This window comes from Hyla sarda, chromosome 1 (genome assembly GCF_029499605.1).
Source record: "Hyla sarda isolate aHylSar1 chromosome 1, aHylSar1.hap1, whole genome shotgun sequence".
Taxonomy (NCBI): Eukaryota; Metazoa; Chordata; class Amphibia; order Anura; family Hylidae; genus Hyla; species Hyla sarda.
In genome coordinates, this window is record NC_079189.1 from 110156993 (window position 1) to 110172790 (window position 15798).

Here is a 15798-nt window from a genome sequence, read left to right on the forward strand (position 1 = left end):
GATCCAGCAGGAGAGGTCTCGCCGACACGATTAAAATTTGTGTCTTTATTCTGCCAGTACAGTGCATTTCCGCAATAATTGCCCTCTACGGCCTCGACGCCGGGAAACGCACACACCTAGAGCACGTGGGAGAGGCATCTCTAGGTGTGAATACTCCCTCTCCTTGGTTGACCATGCCGGTTCAACTTTCCACCTCTTCCGGATTCTCGTTCCACGCTTCAGCCTTTTTGGATTCTGGCTCTGCTGAGAACCTCATTAATGCCTCCCTGGTCCATAAATATCCTCTTCCGGTCACACGCCTTGTTAAGCCATTTCGTTTGTAAATGGGGAATGCCTGAACTACGTGGTGCAATTTCTCATTGAACCACTAATGTTGCAAGTGGGAGTCTTGCACAAGGAGAGGATCAAGTTCTATGTGCTTCCCCACTGTTCTTTCTCAGTTCTTCTAGGTCTTTCCTGGCTGCCACGTCACTCCCCGTTTCTTGACTAGCATTGCAGCGAAGTCTCTTGCTAGGTACAAGACTGTCTGGCCTCTCCACAACTGAAGTGTTCCATGCCTCCTCCTTCTCTGACGGGTCTGCCTCTTCCATATCAGGACTTTGTAGATGTATTCTGCGAAAAACAGGCTGAGTGTCTTCCTCCACATCGCCCCTATGACTGTCCAATTGACCTTCAGCCTGGTTCTACACCTCCGCAAGGAAGAACTACACTTTGTCGGCTCCTGAAACTAAAGCCATGACAGTGTATATCAAGGAGAATCTGCAAAAGGGATTCATCCGGAAATATTCTTCTTCTGCTGGTGCTGGATTTTTAATTGTGGAGAAGAAGCATGGGTCTCTTCGCCCATGTATTGATTACCGGGAGCACAATAAAATCACGATCAAGCACCGGTACCCTCTTCCATTGATTGCTGAACTTTTTGACTGCCTGTGGTGTGCCAAGGTCTTCTTCAAACTGGATCTAAGAGGAGCATATAATTTGATCAGAAATTGGGAAGGAGACGAATGGAAGACTGCCTTTAATACCCGTGATGGGCATTTCGAGTACTTAGTAATGCCATTTGGTCTCTGTAATGCCCCAGCCGTCTTCCAGGAATTTGTCAATGAAATCTTCCGGGACCTCCTTTATACTTGTGTCTTGGTGTATTTCGACGTCATCCTGATCTTCTCACCTAACTTGGAGGTCCATGTGCGCCAGGTCCTGCGATGAGTAGCTACAGAGTAACTGTCTCTACGCCAAACTCGAGAAATGTCTCTTTGAGCAGACTAGTTTACTGTTCCGTGGCTATATTGTTTCTAACCAAGGCCTCCAGATGGACCCTGACAAACTGTCTGATGTTCTTAACTGGCCACGACCTTCTGGCTTGCGGGCTAAACAGTGCTTCATTGAATTTTCCAATTATTATTGACAGTTCATACCGAACTTCTCTACATTGGTAGCACTGATTGTGGCTCTCACCAAGAAGAATGGTAACCCCAAATACTGGCCTGCTCAGGCTGAAGAAACTTTTTCCCGATTGAAGTCAGCTTTTTCTTCCGCACCTATTCTGACGAGACCCGACCTAGAAAAACTGTTCTTTCTCGAGGTGGATGCCTCCTCTGTAGGTGTCGGTGGGGTCCTGACCCAGAAGAATTCCAGGGGTAAAACGGTGACTTGAGGGTTCTTTCCAAGACGTTTTCGCCTGCTGAGAGGAATTACACCATTGGCGATTGGGAACTCTTGGCCATTAAGCTCACCCTGGAAGAATGGTGTCACTTTCTGGAAGGATCTTCAATCCTGTCAATATTTATTCGGATCATAAAAATCTCCTGTATTTAAAGTCTGCTCAGTGACTGAATCCTCGACAGGCCAGATGGTCTCTTTTCTTTTTCAGATTAAATTTCCTTATTCATTTTCAGCCAGCGACCAGGAACACCTTTCTAGGTCCACTGATGTGGTGGGCCTGGACTCCACCATACGGCATATTGTCCGATTGAGGTCGCGCCAGTTGACCTTCAGCAAGTACCCCCGGGGAAGTCTTTTGTGCCTTTCCACCTAAGACTTAAGGTGTTGGACTGGGGACATTCTTCTTTGCTGGCCAGGCATCCTGGAGTGCTGAAGGCTTTCTGCTCATTTCTAGTCATTACTGGTGGCCGAACCTGGAATGCGATGTTACCGATTTTGTTCATCCTGCACCACCTGTGCTCATGACAAGATTCCTCGTCTTAAGCCTGCGGGTTACAACCTCTTACAACCTTTGCCAATTACGGAGTGTCCATGGACACATTCCTATGGACTTCATCACGGATCTGCCGTCCTCCTCCAACAACACGGTCATTTGGGTGGTCACGGATCGTTTCTCTAAAATGGCCCATTTTGTACCACTGCCTGGTCTTCCCACTGACCCACAGCTGGTGGATCAATTTTTCCGGCATATTTTTTGCCTTCATGGATGGCCGCTACACATTGTCTCTGATAGAGGGGTCCAGTTTGTCTACAAATTTGGTTGAGCTCTCTGCTCTTGCCTCAAGGTCAAGTTGGACTTCTCTTCGGCATATTACCCGCAGACCAAGGGCCAGATAGAGAGGGGGAACCACAATTTAGGGGATTATCCATTTTGTTTCGGCACGGCAAGACGTTTGGGTCAATCTGTTACCTAGGGCGGAGTTTTCCTATAACCACCGGGACTCTGAGGCTACAAGAACTTCTCCATTAGTCATCGTCTACGGTCGCCACCCTCATCCACCTCTTCCTCTGCCCACTTCTTCTGGGGAACCTGCTGTTGATGATCAGGTTAGAGACACACACCCCCCTTCATCATCCCCTTGTCATCATCCCACACCCCCCCTTCATCATCCCCTTGTCATCATCCCACACACCCCCCTTCATCATGCCCTTGTCATCATCCCCTTGTCATCATCCCACACCCCCCCCCTTCATCATCCCCTTGTCATCATCCCCTTGTCATCATCCTCTAGTGAACTATCCGCCCTCAGTGGTCTTCAACCTGCGGACCTCCAGAGGTTTCAAAACTACAACTCCCAGCAAGCCCGGGCAGCCATCGGCTGTCCGGGCTTGCTGGGAGTTGTAGTTTTGAAACCTCTGGAGGTCCGCAGGTTGAAGACCACTGCGGCCTTCGACATCATCCAGCCCCCTCTCACCCCCTTTAGTTCTGTACTCACCTCCGCTCGGCGCTGGTCCAGTGCTGCAGGACTGTCCGGTGAGGAGGTCGTCCGGTGGGATAGTGGTTCCGGGCTGCTATCTTCACCGGGGGCGCCTCTTCTCCGCGCTTCGGGCCCAGAATAGAGGCGTTGCCTTGACGATGACGCAGAAGGATGTTGGTAATGAACGTACCTCTGCGTCGTCGTCAAGGCAACGTGACTATTCTGGGGCCGGGCCCGAAGCGCTTAGAAGAGGCCTCCCTGGTGAAGATAGCAGCCCGGAACCACTATCCCACTGGACGACCTCCTCACCGGACAGTCCTGCAGCACCGGACCAGCGCCGAACGGAGGCGAGTACAGAACTAAAGGGGGTGAGAGGGGGCTGGATGATGTCGAAGGCTGCAGTGGTCTTCAACCTGCGGACCTCCAGAGGTTTCAAAACCACAACTTCCAGCAAGCCAGGACAGCCGATGGCTGCCCGGGCTTGCTGGGAGTTGTAGTTTTGAAACCTCTGGAGGTCCGCAGGTTGAAGACCACTGCGGGTGGAGAGTTCACCCGAGTATAAGCCGAGGGGGGTGTTTTCAGCACGAAAAATAGTGCTGAAAAACTCGGCTTATACTCGAGTATATACGGTAGTACTTTACTTTTTTACATTGCACGAATCCCTCAACATGCGAATTACCATCGTATGTTGAGGGATCACTAGACATGTGCAGAACCAAAAATCAGAATTAACGAATGCATTCATTGTTTTTAACGAATGCATCCGATTTTTTAAACGAATGCATCCGAAAACGGAAAAGAAATTCGCGGATGCATCCGAAAACCGAATATGACGAATGCACAGCATTCCGAATATTCTCAGAACCGAAAAAATTTTAAAAATGAAAACTAACAAAAAAAATTTTTTGGTTCTGCACATGTCTACCGTTTTTTAAAAATTTCTGACCACGTACCTAGCCGCCAGCCCTGACCTTCCTGCCAGGTCCTGTCTCTGAATTTCCTCTTTATAACGCCTCACATCGGCCGCCACTCTGGGTTAGTTGTACCAGGGGTAGTGACCTGGGAGTTTGCCTGCCGCAGCAAGTCCATCCCGTTTTGCGGCGGGCTCTGGTTGAAAACCAGCGGCTCATTAAACTCCACTCCCTGGTGTGGCTTTCTCCATCCACTACTCTGACCTTTACACATAGGCACATAAAGACACAAATCAATCAGATAGATGATGGCTCATAAATATATCATATAACACTGGATCAACAACTGTCAACATGCTCTATGTATATCCCCCTATATCACCCAATCAAGTGGATCCCAGCAGCAGATATGACTGGTCATATATTGAGAGAAAGCTTTTTAAATTGATATTTCATAAACTTGCAAGCAAAAAGCTGTAGTTTTTGTGATTGGTACAGCAGCGACATACACTGCGTATACGCTATGTGTGACTCTGACGTTAGACTAATTTTTTTTATGAGCAGGGACCAGTCTTCATTTTTTTCTCATAGTTCATTTATTTGGTTTGAGGAGTTATCATTTAACTGGTTACTTTAACTATTGTAAAGCGCTACAATTATTAAGAATATGTTGGTGCCAAATACAGATTATTATTGTTATGTATTCCTGCAGAAACTGACTGAGAAATGTATGCATTAATCACTGCATTCCTTACCTTTCTATCTAATGCAAGATTCTTTGTCAGTGCTGCAAGATTGAATTGGTTATAACATTTCTAGCATGAAAATGGACATCCATGCCATAAAGATGTATACATAAAGGCCTTGGACACTTTTGACATGGAAATAAAAACAATCTCTCTGTTATTTAGTTTACAGGCAGCTTCTAGGTTCCGATTTTTCTTATGTGTGTGTCCACCCTATAATATATGTGGGATGTGAGGCCTTTGTGTTTTAGGAGTCTATAGCAGTGTTTGCCAACCAAAGTGCCTTCAGCTGTTGCAAAACTACAATTCTCAGAAAGTCTGGACAGCCTTTGTCTGGAGGTACACTGATCTAGAGTTTGTAGGTACAACACTTGTACACAGACCATGTGATTTTGTCTATGTGAGCTGCCTATTATGTGACTTTCTCCCTATCCACAGCATGTGTAAGCTTCCCTCCATGTATACTCTCCTAACTCTCCACACACCTAAAATTAAAGTTAATGAAAGTAAATGATTTCAATCAAAACAAACATCAGTCAAGCTAAACAACAATTAATTGTTTTAACTGACCAATGACGGCTATTGTCCGGAAAAAGGGGACATGGGATAAGCAACCTTTTAACACAGAATATTCTCAAATAGTTCCAGAAAATTTCCAGAAAGATTGTTTGTCCAATGGAGCAAATGGACCAATGCACTCAATTGTGTATGGCTGTGTCTGCAAAATAATCGTTCTCCAGACAGCCATTTGTCAAAGGGTTGTTCAACCATGAGCCTACTTTCATCAAATGCATATGGCCATCTTTAGGCCACTTTCACGCGGCAGTGTTTTGGGCAGCATTTGCATTAGTATTTGTAAGCTAAAACTAGGACTGTGTCCAAAACATTAAAGGGGTACTCCGGTGGAAAACGTTTTTTTCTTTTTAATCAACTGGTGCCACAAAGTTAAAGAAATTAGTAAATGACTTCTATTTAAAAATCTTTATCCTATTAGCTGCTGTATGCTCCAAACGAAGTTGAGTAGTTCTTTTCTGACCACAGTGCTCTCTCTGTCCGTATCAAGAACTGTCCAGAGTAGGAGAGATTTGCTATGGGGATTTGCTCCTACTCTGGACAGTTCCTGACACAGACAGAGGTGTCAGCAGAGAGCATTGTGGTCAGACTGAAAAGAATTCCAGAAAGAAATACAACTTCCTGTGGAGAATACAGCAGCTGATAAGTACTGGAAGGATTAAGATTTTTATATAGAAGTAATTTACAAATCTGTTTAACTTTCTGGTTCAAGTTGATTTTAAAAAATGTGTTATTCTGCTGGAGAACCCTTTTAAAGAGCAGGAAATCTTGACATTATAATGTACATTTAATTGTGTTTTTCCCCTCCTGACTTTGGCTCACAAATAATGATACTAAAACTGACAAGAACATTACCTTGTGAAAGAGGCCTAACACAGAGATGGGAGGGGAGAGCAGAATGGGATACACACAGATCTGCGACCAATCAGATAACTAGATAAATGACTTACAAAGACTTCTTTTTAGGCTTTTTTTTAGACACTATTTAGGAAGGTGATTTCTTTTTAAATTGTTCTTGTTTTAAATGAAAATATGTAATGTCTTCAGAATGTAGAAAAACTGCATCCACAAAAATGTGTCTGTATTATGTTCTGTGTGAACCCAGCCTTATAATTCATGTGTAAAATGAAACTCTTTTTCACATGCGCTCATTTTTAACCTGTGGTATACACTTACACAGTGAACCTACTAAAATTCTTGGCCCCTGATATAAGAACTTATGGGGAGAGTCATCAAAACTTGTGCAGAGGAAAAATCGACTAGTTCCTCATAGCAACCAATCAGATAATTTCTTTCATTTTTGAAAAGGCCTATAAAAATAAAAGAAGAGATTTGATTGGTTGCTATGGTCAACTGGTCAACTGTTCCTCGGCACAGGTCTTGATGAATCTCTCCCTTAGAGTTTATATTTCTGTTAATATCTTGGGTAGAAATAACTAGCTCATATTTCAAAATTTCAATGAATGGAAACTGAATGTAGGTAGAATGTATTAATTCACTCACCAAATCTGCAGGCACAAATGGGCCATTGGAAGTCATCTAAAGACTTCGAGTGAGTTCTTGTATAAGGCAGAGTAGTTGGATGCTCTAAATCTGACTTCGAGTCTGCATTTTGTGATTGTCGTCCCAAGATGTTACCTAAAGCAGCTGCTGCAGAAGAGGCTCACTTTGTGGAGTCTGGCATGCTTTGGGGAGCTCTATGGAGAAATATATGCACATAATATAATATCTGCATACCCCCCAACAGTTCTGATTTTTGGTGGTAAAATTAAGTGTGGCTTAAAGTGAAATATAAATATAACATAAAAGGGACTAGGCTTATGGGCTAGGGTTGGTCATGTGAGTATGAAAAGCATGGCCTTATTTTTCCTGTTTTTTCAGCAGAAATGTTGGGAGGTATGAAACCAAAATATTATGGTACAGTGAATTTGATATTAAAATATGGTTTCTGGATCACTTAAAGGGGTTGTCCTATCTTATGTTTCATCAATATATCATAAAAAGCTGTGCAACTTTAAAATATTTTTAGGGCTGATTTATCAATGTATTTCTGCCAGTATTTAGGCTGAATACCATATTTATGGAGCCCTTTGGCTGCTTTTCTGGCACATATGCACGTGTGCAGAGCTTCTTGATACAAGCGCTAAAGGTGCCCATACATTTTCAATAACTAATGGATGATAGAGATCACTCCCAAAATCCTCATACACATGAACTTTGGCATAACTAAATGTTCATGTTTCCGGAGAGGAGGGGTAAGCAGCAGACAGAAAACTCTGGCATTGGCTTATCCCTCCTAGGACAAAATGGTTAGGTGGCAAAAATCCAACATGCCGAATGTTTCTCTCAACAGACACCATCTGTTGGTGGAAAGTCACCATAGACACTAAAGGGGGTATCCAATGGGAGGGGTTTGTTTTTTAAAACTATGGCCATTATGTGGGATATAAAAAAAACTAATAAACCTTTACTCACCACTAGCACTCTTGCGCAGTCTTTGATGATCTGCTCCAGTGCCCCAAAGAGATAGTCTTTCTAAGCTGCAGTGTGACTGTAGAGCCCGGGCTCAATGTGTCATACTGCCGCTCACTGAGTGGCTGGCTGACATGGGACACTGCTGCAGCCAGAGATTCTGCGAGTGGACTCAGGTGCTGATCGAGGGACTGGAGCAGGACACCAGAGGCAATGAGGAGTGCTTGAGGTGAGTAAAGGTCTCCCACACAGTCGGAGTAGTTTTGGAGAAAATGAATCGTTATCCAACTGGATAACCCCTTTGAGTCTACATGGCCTTGTTCATAGCCTATTCCCTGTTGATAAATCTGGCTCATGCTGCACAAGGTGCCTGAGTATGAGCACCCTGCTTACTGTCAGAGGACAGAGTAACTCTGATAAAAAGTTGTAACACTGTTTATAAGCTCTCAGCCTACAAAAAGGACAGTGATTTGTACTGCTTTGTTTGGTTCACATAGAAATGCCTATACTGAGTCATTGTAACAGATCCGGTGTGTGTGCAAGTTTAGGCCCTAAATGTAAATTAAATGTACATAAAAAGCTGACAGAAATTATGATGATACATTGAAACACAGTATTGTAAATTAGAAAGTTGTATACTTTTTCATTAGAATAATACAATAGTAAAGACTTAATATAAGACTAGACAACCCCTTTTGTACGGAAATAATGACTGGCTGATTGATATGGCTGAATTTTCCCATTGACCTGATTGTTTGGCTTGCCCAAATGGGCATAATAATTCTAAGGTTGCAGTGGAAAGAAATTAATTTTTGCTAATTCAAACTGGTATAAAAAAAAAATAAGCAAACAAACTATCTAGTCTAGTTAGCTACATCTGCAGACCCCTTAAATATTAGATTGGCAATAGAGCCTTAATCTATGGCCAACTTGGTTATCCAATCAATTTAACATATTGCTGCCCAGTGTTAACATTAAGAGGATACCTATCTAAAAATTAGTGTGAAGTGCAAAATAACTAACTTCTGACACCAAATACGATAAATAGCCTAAATATCAGGTACCTAAAAGGGAAACTCCAGCATTGAACTTTTATTTTTTTATCATGGTCAGGCTGCCAGCATTTAAAAAAAGGAAAACTTGGCCTTCCTGTTTGCCGGGAACTGCAGCCCCGCTCATTACTGGTGGCAGCGATGTTCTGCCTCCGCCAGTCATAGGCTGAAGGGCAGAGTGATGTATTGAGCCCCAACCCCGATCTTCTTCCTGGTACCAGGGCCTAATATGTTTAGCTTATCTGCAGTCTGACGAGTTAACCTCTGGCAACAAGAAAGGGGACCACACCGGTGGCAGGGGGCAGGATACTGAAGACACCGGGGAGCAGAGGGAAGGAGGTAAGTCCAGTTTTCTTTAAATGCTGACAGCCTGGGCAATATTATTTTTTTTTAAAGTTTAATGCCAGAGAACCCCTTCAAAGGGGTTTCTGGGGCTTTAATATTGATGGTTAATCCATAGGAAAGGCCATCAATAGCTGACCACTATAGCCCAATTTCAGGACCCCCCCCCCCCCCCACCTCCAACTGATCAGTTAACTGAAGGGGCTATGGTGCTTGTCTCCTGTGGCCTCTTTAACTTATATTAAAGGTGTACTCCGCACCCCTAGACATCTTATCCCCTATCCAAAGGATAGGGGATAAGATGTCAGATCGTCGGGGTCCCGCTGCTGTGGGCCCCCAGGATCTTGGCTTCTGCACCCACCTGTTCGGCTTCCGCCTCACACCGGCAATGCTGGAGGCTTCGGAGCACGACCACAATGGTGGACGAGCATGAAATCATGACTCCGCCCCGTGTGACGTCACTCCCCGCCCCCTCAATGCAAGTCTATGGGAGGGGGCGTGACGGACCTCCCATAGACTTGCATTGAGGGGACGGGGCGTAACGTCACACGGGGCGGAGTCGTGACTTCACGCTCGTCCGCCATTGTGGTTGGGCTCCGAAGCCTCCAGCGTTGCCGGTGCGAGGTGGAAGCTGAACAGGTGGGTGCAGAAGCGGAGATCCCGGGGGCCCACAGCAGTGGGACCCCGGCGATCTGACATCTTATCCCCTATCCTTTGGATAGGGGATAAGATGTCTAGGGGTGCGGAGTACCCCTTTAATCACACTTCCATAGATTTGTAAATTGATTTATTACTTCATATTGCAGCTTGTCCTATTCCTTTCAGAGGAAAGAGATGCAATACTAGGTATAGCTGCTACTGAATGTATGAAGCTGGGCTTGGTAGGAATTATGAGCATGACCGTTGGCCCCTTTAATCTGCTGATCAGTGGGGGTGCCAGGATTTGGACCTCCAATGACTGGACATTGATGCATATTAAATAACCATTAAACCTGAACCACTCAAGGAATTTCACACAATTGGGCCTTTCCTGTAAATTATGGGGATACTAGCAGCAATCGTCATAACCAGTCCCTTCCAACCATCTGAAACAAATCTGTGCTATAAAGCTAATAGAAGTATTATATCAGTGCTCTGTAGATTCAGCCAATAGCTGCAAAGACTTAACTGTAGTCTAGCTGTAACACCTTGACAGTGTATACTACATAAGTGGAAGAACCCATGATGCCAAGTAAAGCCCATGATATGTTAAGTGCTTCTAGTGGGTCAGTTTGTGGTAATATTCATTTTTGCCCAGACTATCACTGTGAAGTAATCATAAACGAAAATCTATGTTGGGTCCCGATCTGGTTATCAATACCTTTATCCACAAATAGAGATAAATTTGCTCAAATGGATGGATTTACAAAAAGGAACTGACAGATGAAATAGAAATGACTTCATTTTAATGACATGTAGCCAATGGCACTCCTCCATTCCTTGTGCCTTTGCTGAAAATTATAAGTAATTTTTATAATCTTAACAGTTAACAAAAATGGATAGAATTTAAGAACTAAATATACCGGAAATGAGGAAAAACAACGTTTTGAAGAAACTGAAGTAAAAAATATAGAAAAACAAATAAAAAAAATATATGTTTTAGTTGCCATGAACAAGTCCAAAGTCCCCTAGATTTTTTTTTTCATAAAAAGAGTTCCATTAATATGAGGTCCAAATTACAGTGGTGTTTACTGAATATCTGGCGTTTATGGAGATAACATCAGTTCTACCAATGAGATGCAATAAAAAATATAAAAAATCCCTCACACAGACCTAAAAAAGTACATGAAATATTTGGTGGCACGAACCAGAATTCAAATGGAATATACAAATTAACACATGCGGTTTGAGCACACAATGGCAACTGCAATAAATGACAGTCCATGCACTCATTTCATACTCATTCCAGATAACCAGAACATGTCAGACACTTGAGATGCTATATCTTCTTACCGTGGGGAGTTAAATCCACTATCTACAGTAATGCTGCTACTGTCCATGCTGTCCAAGCGAGCCGAGTGGGTGGCTCTCTGGCTGCCACTGCTGTCCGTTTCCTTTGGATTCAGAAGTGTGAGGTTTTTCTCGAACTTCCTTTGTAAATCCCTTTCCTTCTCCCGTTGTAGCAGCCACTGCATCGTCCCCACGTCATCTCGGTTTTTTTCCTCCTCTGTTGGTTTCTGCGTCCCTTCCTCTGACTCATCATCTTCTGACACATTATAGTAGTCAAAAGAGGCTTCTTGATTTCCTGCTGGCTCTTGAGGCCTGGGTGAGACGGCAAGGTTTGGGGTGACTGAGGTGGTAATTGGTTGCTCAAAGTTCTCAATGCTTGCTGGCAGTGTTTCAGGAGAAGTTTTTTGGTGCGATTTCAGTAAACCCACACCTGATTTATGAAAACTGTTCACAGATAGGCTATTGTGCAAAGGTTTGAATAAAGTATCTTTACTGAAAATTTCTTTCCTTTTGTCAAGGCTGCTTGATTCGGCATTATGATGTGGTACCAACCTCCCATTTGCAATCAATTCTGGGCTTTGACTAGTTGCAGCAACTGATAGACCACTAACAGTACCTTTTGGGGAGTCATCTTTGTATTCCCCTTGTTCTCTCGCTATATGTTGTTGTTGCTTCTCAGCAGGAGAAAGTCTTTTTAAGCCTTCTGTGAGACTTGGCATGTCAATGTCCTCCTTATTTTTGCCTAAAGGGGATGGAGCAGTGAGAATTGTTTCACTAGATGTATTACACTGAAAATAGTCATCTGCTGTTTTTTTGGAACAAGAATTAAGTTCACTGTACGATGATAAAGTCTCTGGAAGCTTGCCTTGTTCCAACAGGTTACATGATTTAGGGGTATCGGCACCACCACTAGCTAATTCTGGAACGCATGGATCTTTGTAAGATAGAGTCCTTTGATGACTCAAACTACTATGTGATGGCCTTAGAGTACCATCGTCTATATAAGACTGGCTTGGTGTTTTCTCATCAAGGCTGCAGCCTTCACCTAAGTCATCTGGTGTACCTAAAGAAGCACCACTTAGAGGTCCCTTTGAGTTGTCCATTGACCTAGATCTTTCCTTGGCTTTACTTGACCTTTCATTCCTTGACCTCCTATCCTGTGTATGGCTGTGGCTTCGATGGACCTTTGAATGGGAACTCCCCCTCGAGGGTTCAGGAAAAGGCATTTCAGTCCTCCTTTTGGCCAGTTCACCAGACACATCCCATTCTGGTGTAACAGGAAAATGTGATTCTATCATATTTGGATTACTGAGTACTACAAAATTCTCTCCTCCTTTGCGCTCCATTATAAAACAGCCTTCCCTTGGTGATCGATTCCGTGGATGATAAAATTCATATTCTCTCTCTCCAGGCAAGTCTAAGTGGGATCCTTCAGAAGGGTCACCTTTGGAAGCCCTATTCTTGCTATGTGACCGAGATTTTCCATGAGTTTTTCTATGTGTCCTGCTTCTTCTGCTCCTTCCACTATGATGAGCTGATGAGCCAGCTTTGCTTCTCTGAGATTTTTCTTCTTCAAGTTTTTTCATTAGTGCAGTGTGCCTCACGACATTTTCCACTGTTAAATCTGGGTTTATTCGTCTAATGATTTCCATCTCTACTTCCCGGGGTATAGTATTTGGTGTGTCTTCATCTCTAAGGGGCCATTCCTCAGGAGGGAATTGGGCTGAAAAATTTGCCAGCTGTTTTGCCTTGTCCTTTTTAAAACTCAGCCTGAACAATTTTAGACCAAATTTTTTAGATGGCTTTTCCCCATCTTTAGGTTTTGAGAGGGTTTCTGTTTTATATGAATAATTTATGGTACTTTTACTTTTCTCTGTAGGGGGAATCTGGCACAATGAGGGGGGACAATATGAGTCTTTGCAGTCTTTTGCAGATTTCCTTTGTAAGGTAGATGCATGGATGCTATGCATATCTTCTCTGCAGCAATGACAAGAGTCGCAGTGGTTTTTGGAGAGAGTTCTATCCCTGACACATCCTGAAGGGGATGGCGTAATAGTTCCTGGTTGTGGAGAGGTACACTGAGACCGGTCAGGTATCCTCTCATCCAAATGGTACCATTTACTGTTAGTTCTTATAAGGGAGGGGGTTATGAAATAAGTCTGTGGCGTCACTATAAAGTATCCATCTGGAGTAGGATAGATTTTCCTTTCTCGGACAAGCATATTGAGTGTATGTCGCAGGATCTCAGGGCTTGGGGTTGGCACACCTAAATGAAAAAAATCAGCAAGAAAAATATATTAGATACATAATCCACAACATATGTAATACTTTACTTTAAAAAAAAATTAGATTGAAGATTAACCTAGTATCCTGCATTATAAATACTCTATCTATAAATACTCTTTATATGATGTATACAGGAGAAACAAAACATAGTACTGACCAGATCTTGTTGATTTTGCTATTAAGGGTAAAAAATAAGAATATGCTTATCTAGGAGATAGAAAAATACTCCCTCCCATCTTCCTGTCTCTAATTTATTATTTGATGGTTGTGCCTTTTTGTCTGACAATCTAAGAGGTGCAGAGGGAGGCTTAGCTACCAGGACCCTGTGCTTTGGAGCCCTACAGACTCTACTACATAAACACCAATGCCATTGCCAGGTGGTGTAGGAATGCTAACGGCATATTATACTGAACAATGAGGGAATCACATAAGGCTAAACTAACTTTAAAAATAAATCCTTTTTTGTGATTTTGTAGTTTATATACATCCAACAGGAAAATAACATTGCAATTACATTAATACAATTTGTAAATATTCCTACCAGTTGCGATAAGATATTAAAGGGAACCTGTCACATTAAAAAATACAGTCCTGTTTGCAGGCAGTAAGCTACAGAGCAGAAGGAGCTGAGCAGATTGATATATAGTTTTGTGGGAAAAGTACATCTCTGCGTATCCTGAGCTAAGTAGCCATTTGGGTGGTTCTACACAGAGATTAACAGCGATCTGTAACCCTTTAACCCCTTAAGGATATGCGCCGTAAATGTACGGCACTGTAGCGAGTAACTTTGCGCACAGTGCCGTACATTTACGGCGCCGCTTTGATGTGAGCCCAGGAGCTGGGCTCTCTTCATTCACAGCGAGTCTGGCAGCTGTCAGCACCTGCAAACCCGCCGGTAATGGCCGATATCAATGATCACGCTGATGTCCGCCATTAACTCCTCAGATGCCGTGATCAATACACATCACGGCATCTGCGGAAGTGCGGCACTTTAAATGGCTGATCTGATCGCTTGCGACACTGCCGCGGGGATCAGATCAGCCAAGATTGCAGAAGGAGGTTCCCTCATCTGCCTTCACCACTTTCCCGGGGTCTTCTGCTCTGCTCTGCCTTCCAGCAGACAAGAGCACATCGACGATAATACTGATCAGTGCTATACCTATGCATAGCACTGAACAGTATTAGCAATCTGATGATTGCTATAGATAGTCGCCTATGGGGACCATAAAAGGGAAAAAATTTGAAAAAGTCCCTCCCCCAATTGGTCACGTAAAAAAAACAAGCCCTCATATGGGTCTGTGAATGGAAATATAAAAGAGTTATGGATTTTAGAAGTGGAGGAGGAAAAAATGAAAACTTAAAAAAAAATAAAAAATTGGCTGTGTTTTTAAGGCCAAATTGGGCCGTGTCCTTAAGGTGTGAAACATGTATATGTTTTGGTTTCAAGCTGGTCATACTGTAATTGCTCAAACCCGTAAATTAGCCAACCATCTAATATGTATGGGGACTTGTCTTGTCCCTGATCAAGTTTTTAGCTACAAAAAAAAATGTCATTTATAAAATTGTTTTGTTCTTGAGGACATAGGCTTACCCCTCCCCTAAGATTCCATGCAAACTTGGCTATGGCATCACGTTATATATCCTCATTGTTCCTGGGAGAGGTTTCTGCTTGCAGGGATGATGTGTTAATGAAGTTTAAAAGTGTCCCCAGCCGTCCCTTAAGTAGTTCCCTTGGTGGGGAGCTATACTTACCTAGTCCTGCGGGTTCAGCTATAATTACAACAGCCTTTGCCACCAGTCTGCTTCCTAAGCAGAGACAAAAGAGCAACGAAGCGGGCTGTGACCGGTTGTCAATCACACTGAGGGGGAGTGATCTACAGCCGAGAAGACAGGACTAGGTAAGAAAGCTCCCCGCTAAGGAACTACTTACAGAGCTGGCGGAGTAGACTTACTTCACATCCTCACCATCCCTGCAGGTAGGAACATCTCCGGTGGATGGTGAGGATGAAGATTTTACCATATATAACGTGTTGCCAAGCATTATATATGGTAAAATCTCACAATTAGTTCCCGTTAATGTGTGCGGCCAGTCTAATAATAAGATAATTATCACAAACAATACCACCTTGGAAAAAAAGAAGGTTCACCTGAACTCTGGGCTTTTCATTCTCAAGCAGCATTTCTTACTTCAACTTTCTAAAAATACACATGGTTGTTAGGAAACCCTAGCATTAGAGGTTCTAGTCTTTAAAATACTGGATGACAGGAGCAACACTGTTACTTA

General features: G+C 43.3%; 1 protein-coding gene across 13 annotated transcripts in view; it reads right to left on the bottom strand.

Moving 5' to 3' along the window:
• Nucleotides 1-15798, bottom strand: part of STOX2 (storkhead box 2) — a 259571-nt gene that overhangs the window by 16409 nt on the left and 227364 nt on the right. For 9 of the 13 annotated variants that reach the window (XM_056560151.1, XM_056560158.1, XM_056560171.1 and 6 more), the window contains exon 3: nt 11232-13494. In XM_056560151.1, the coding sequence (XP_056416126.1) occupies nt 11232-13494 (2263 nt within the window). Of the gene's footprint in view, nt 1-4096; nt 4319-6876; nt 7071-11231; nt 13495-15661; nt 15711-15798 lie in introns of those variants that run through there. The other 4 variants (XM_056560185.1, XM_056560191.1, XR_008889175.1 and 1 more) reach the window with 3 other exon arrangements.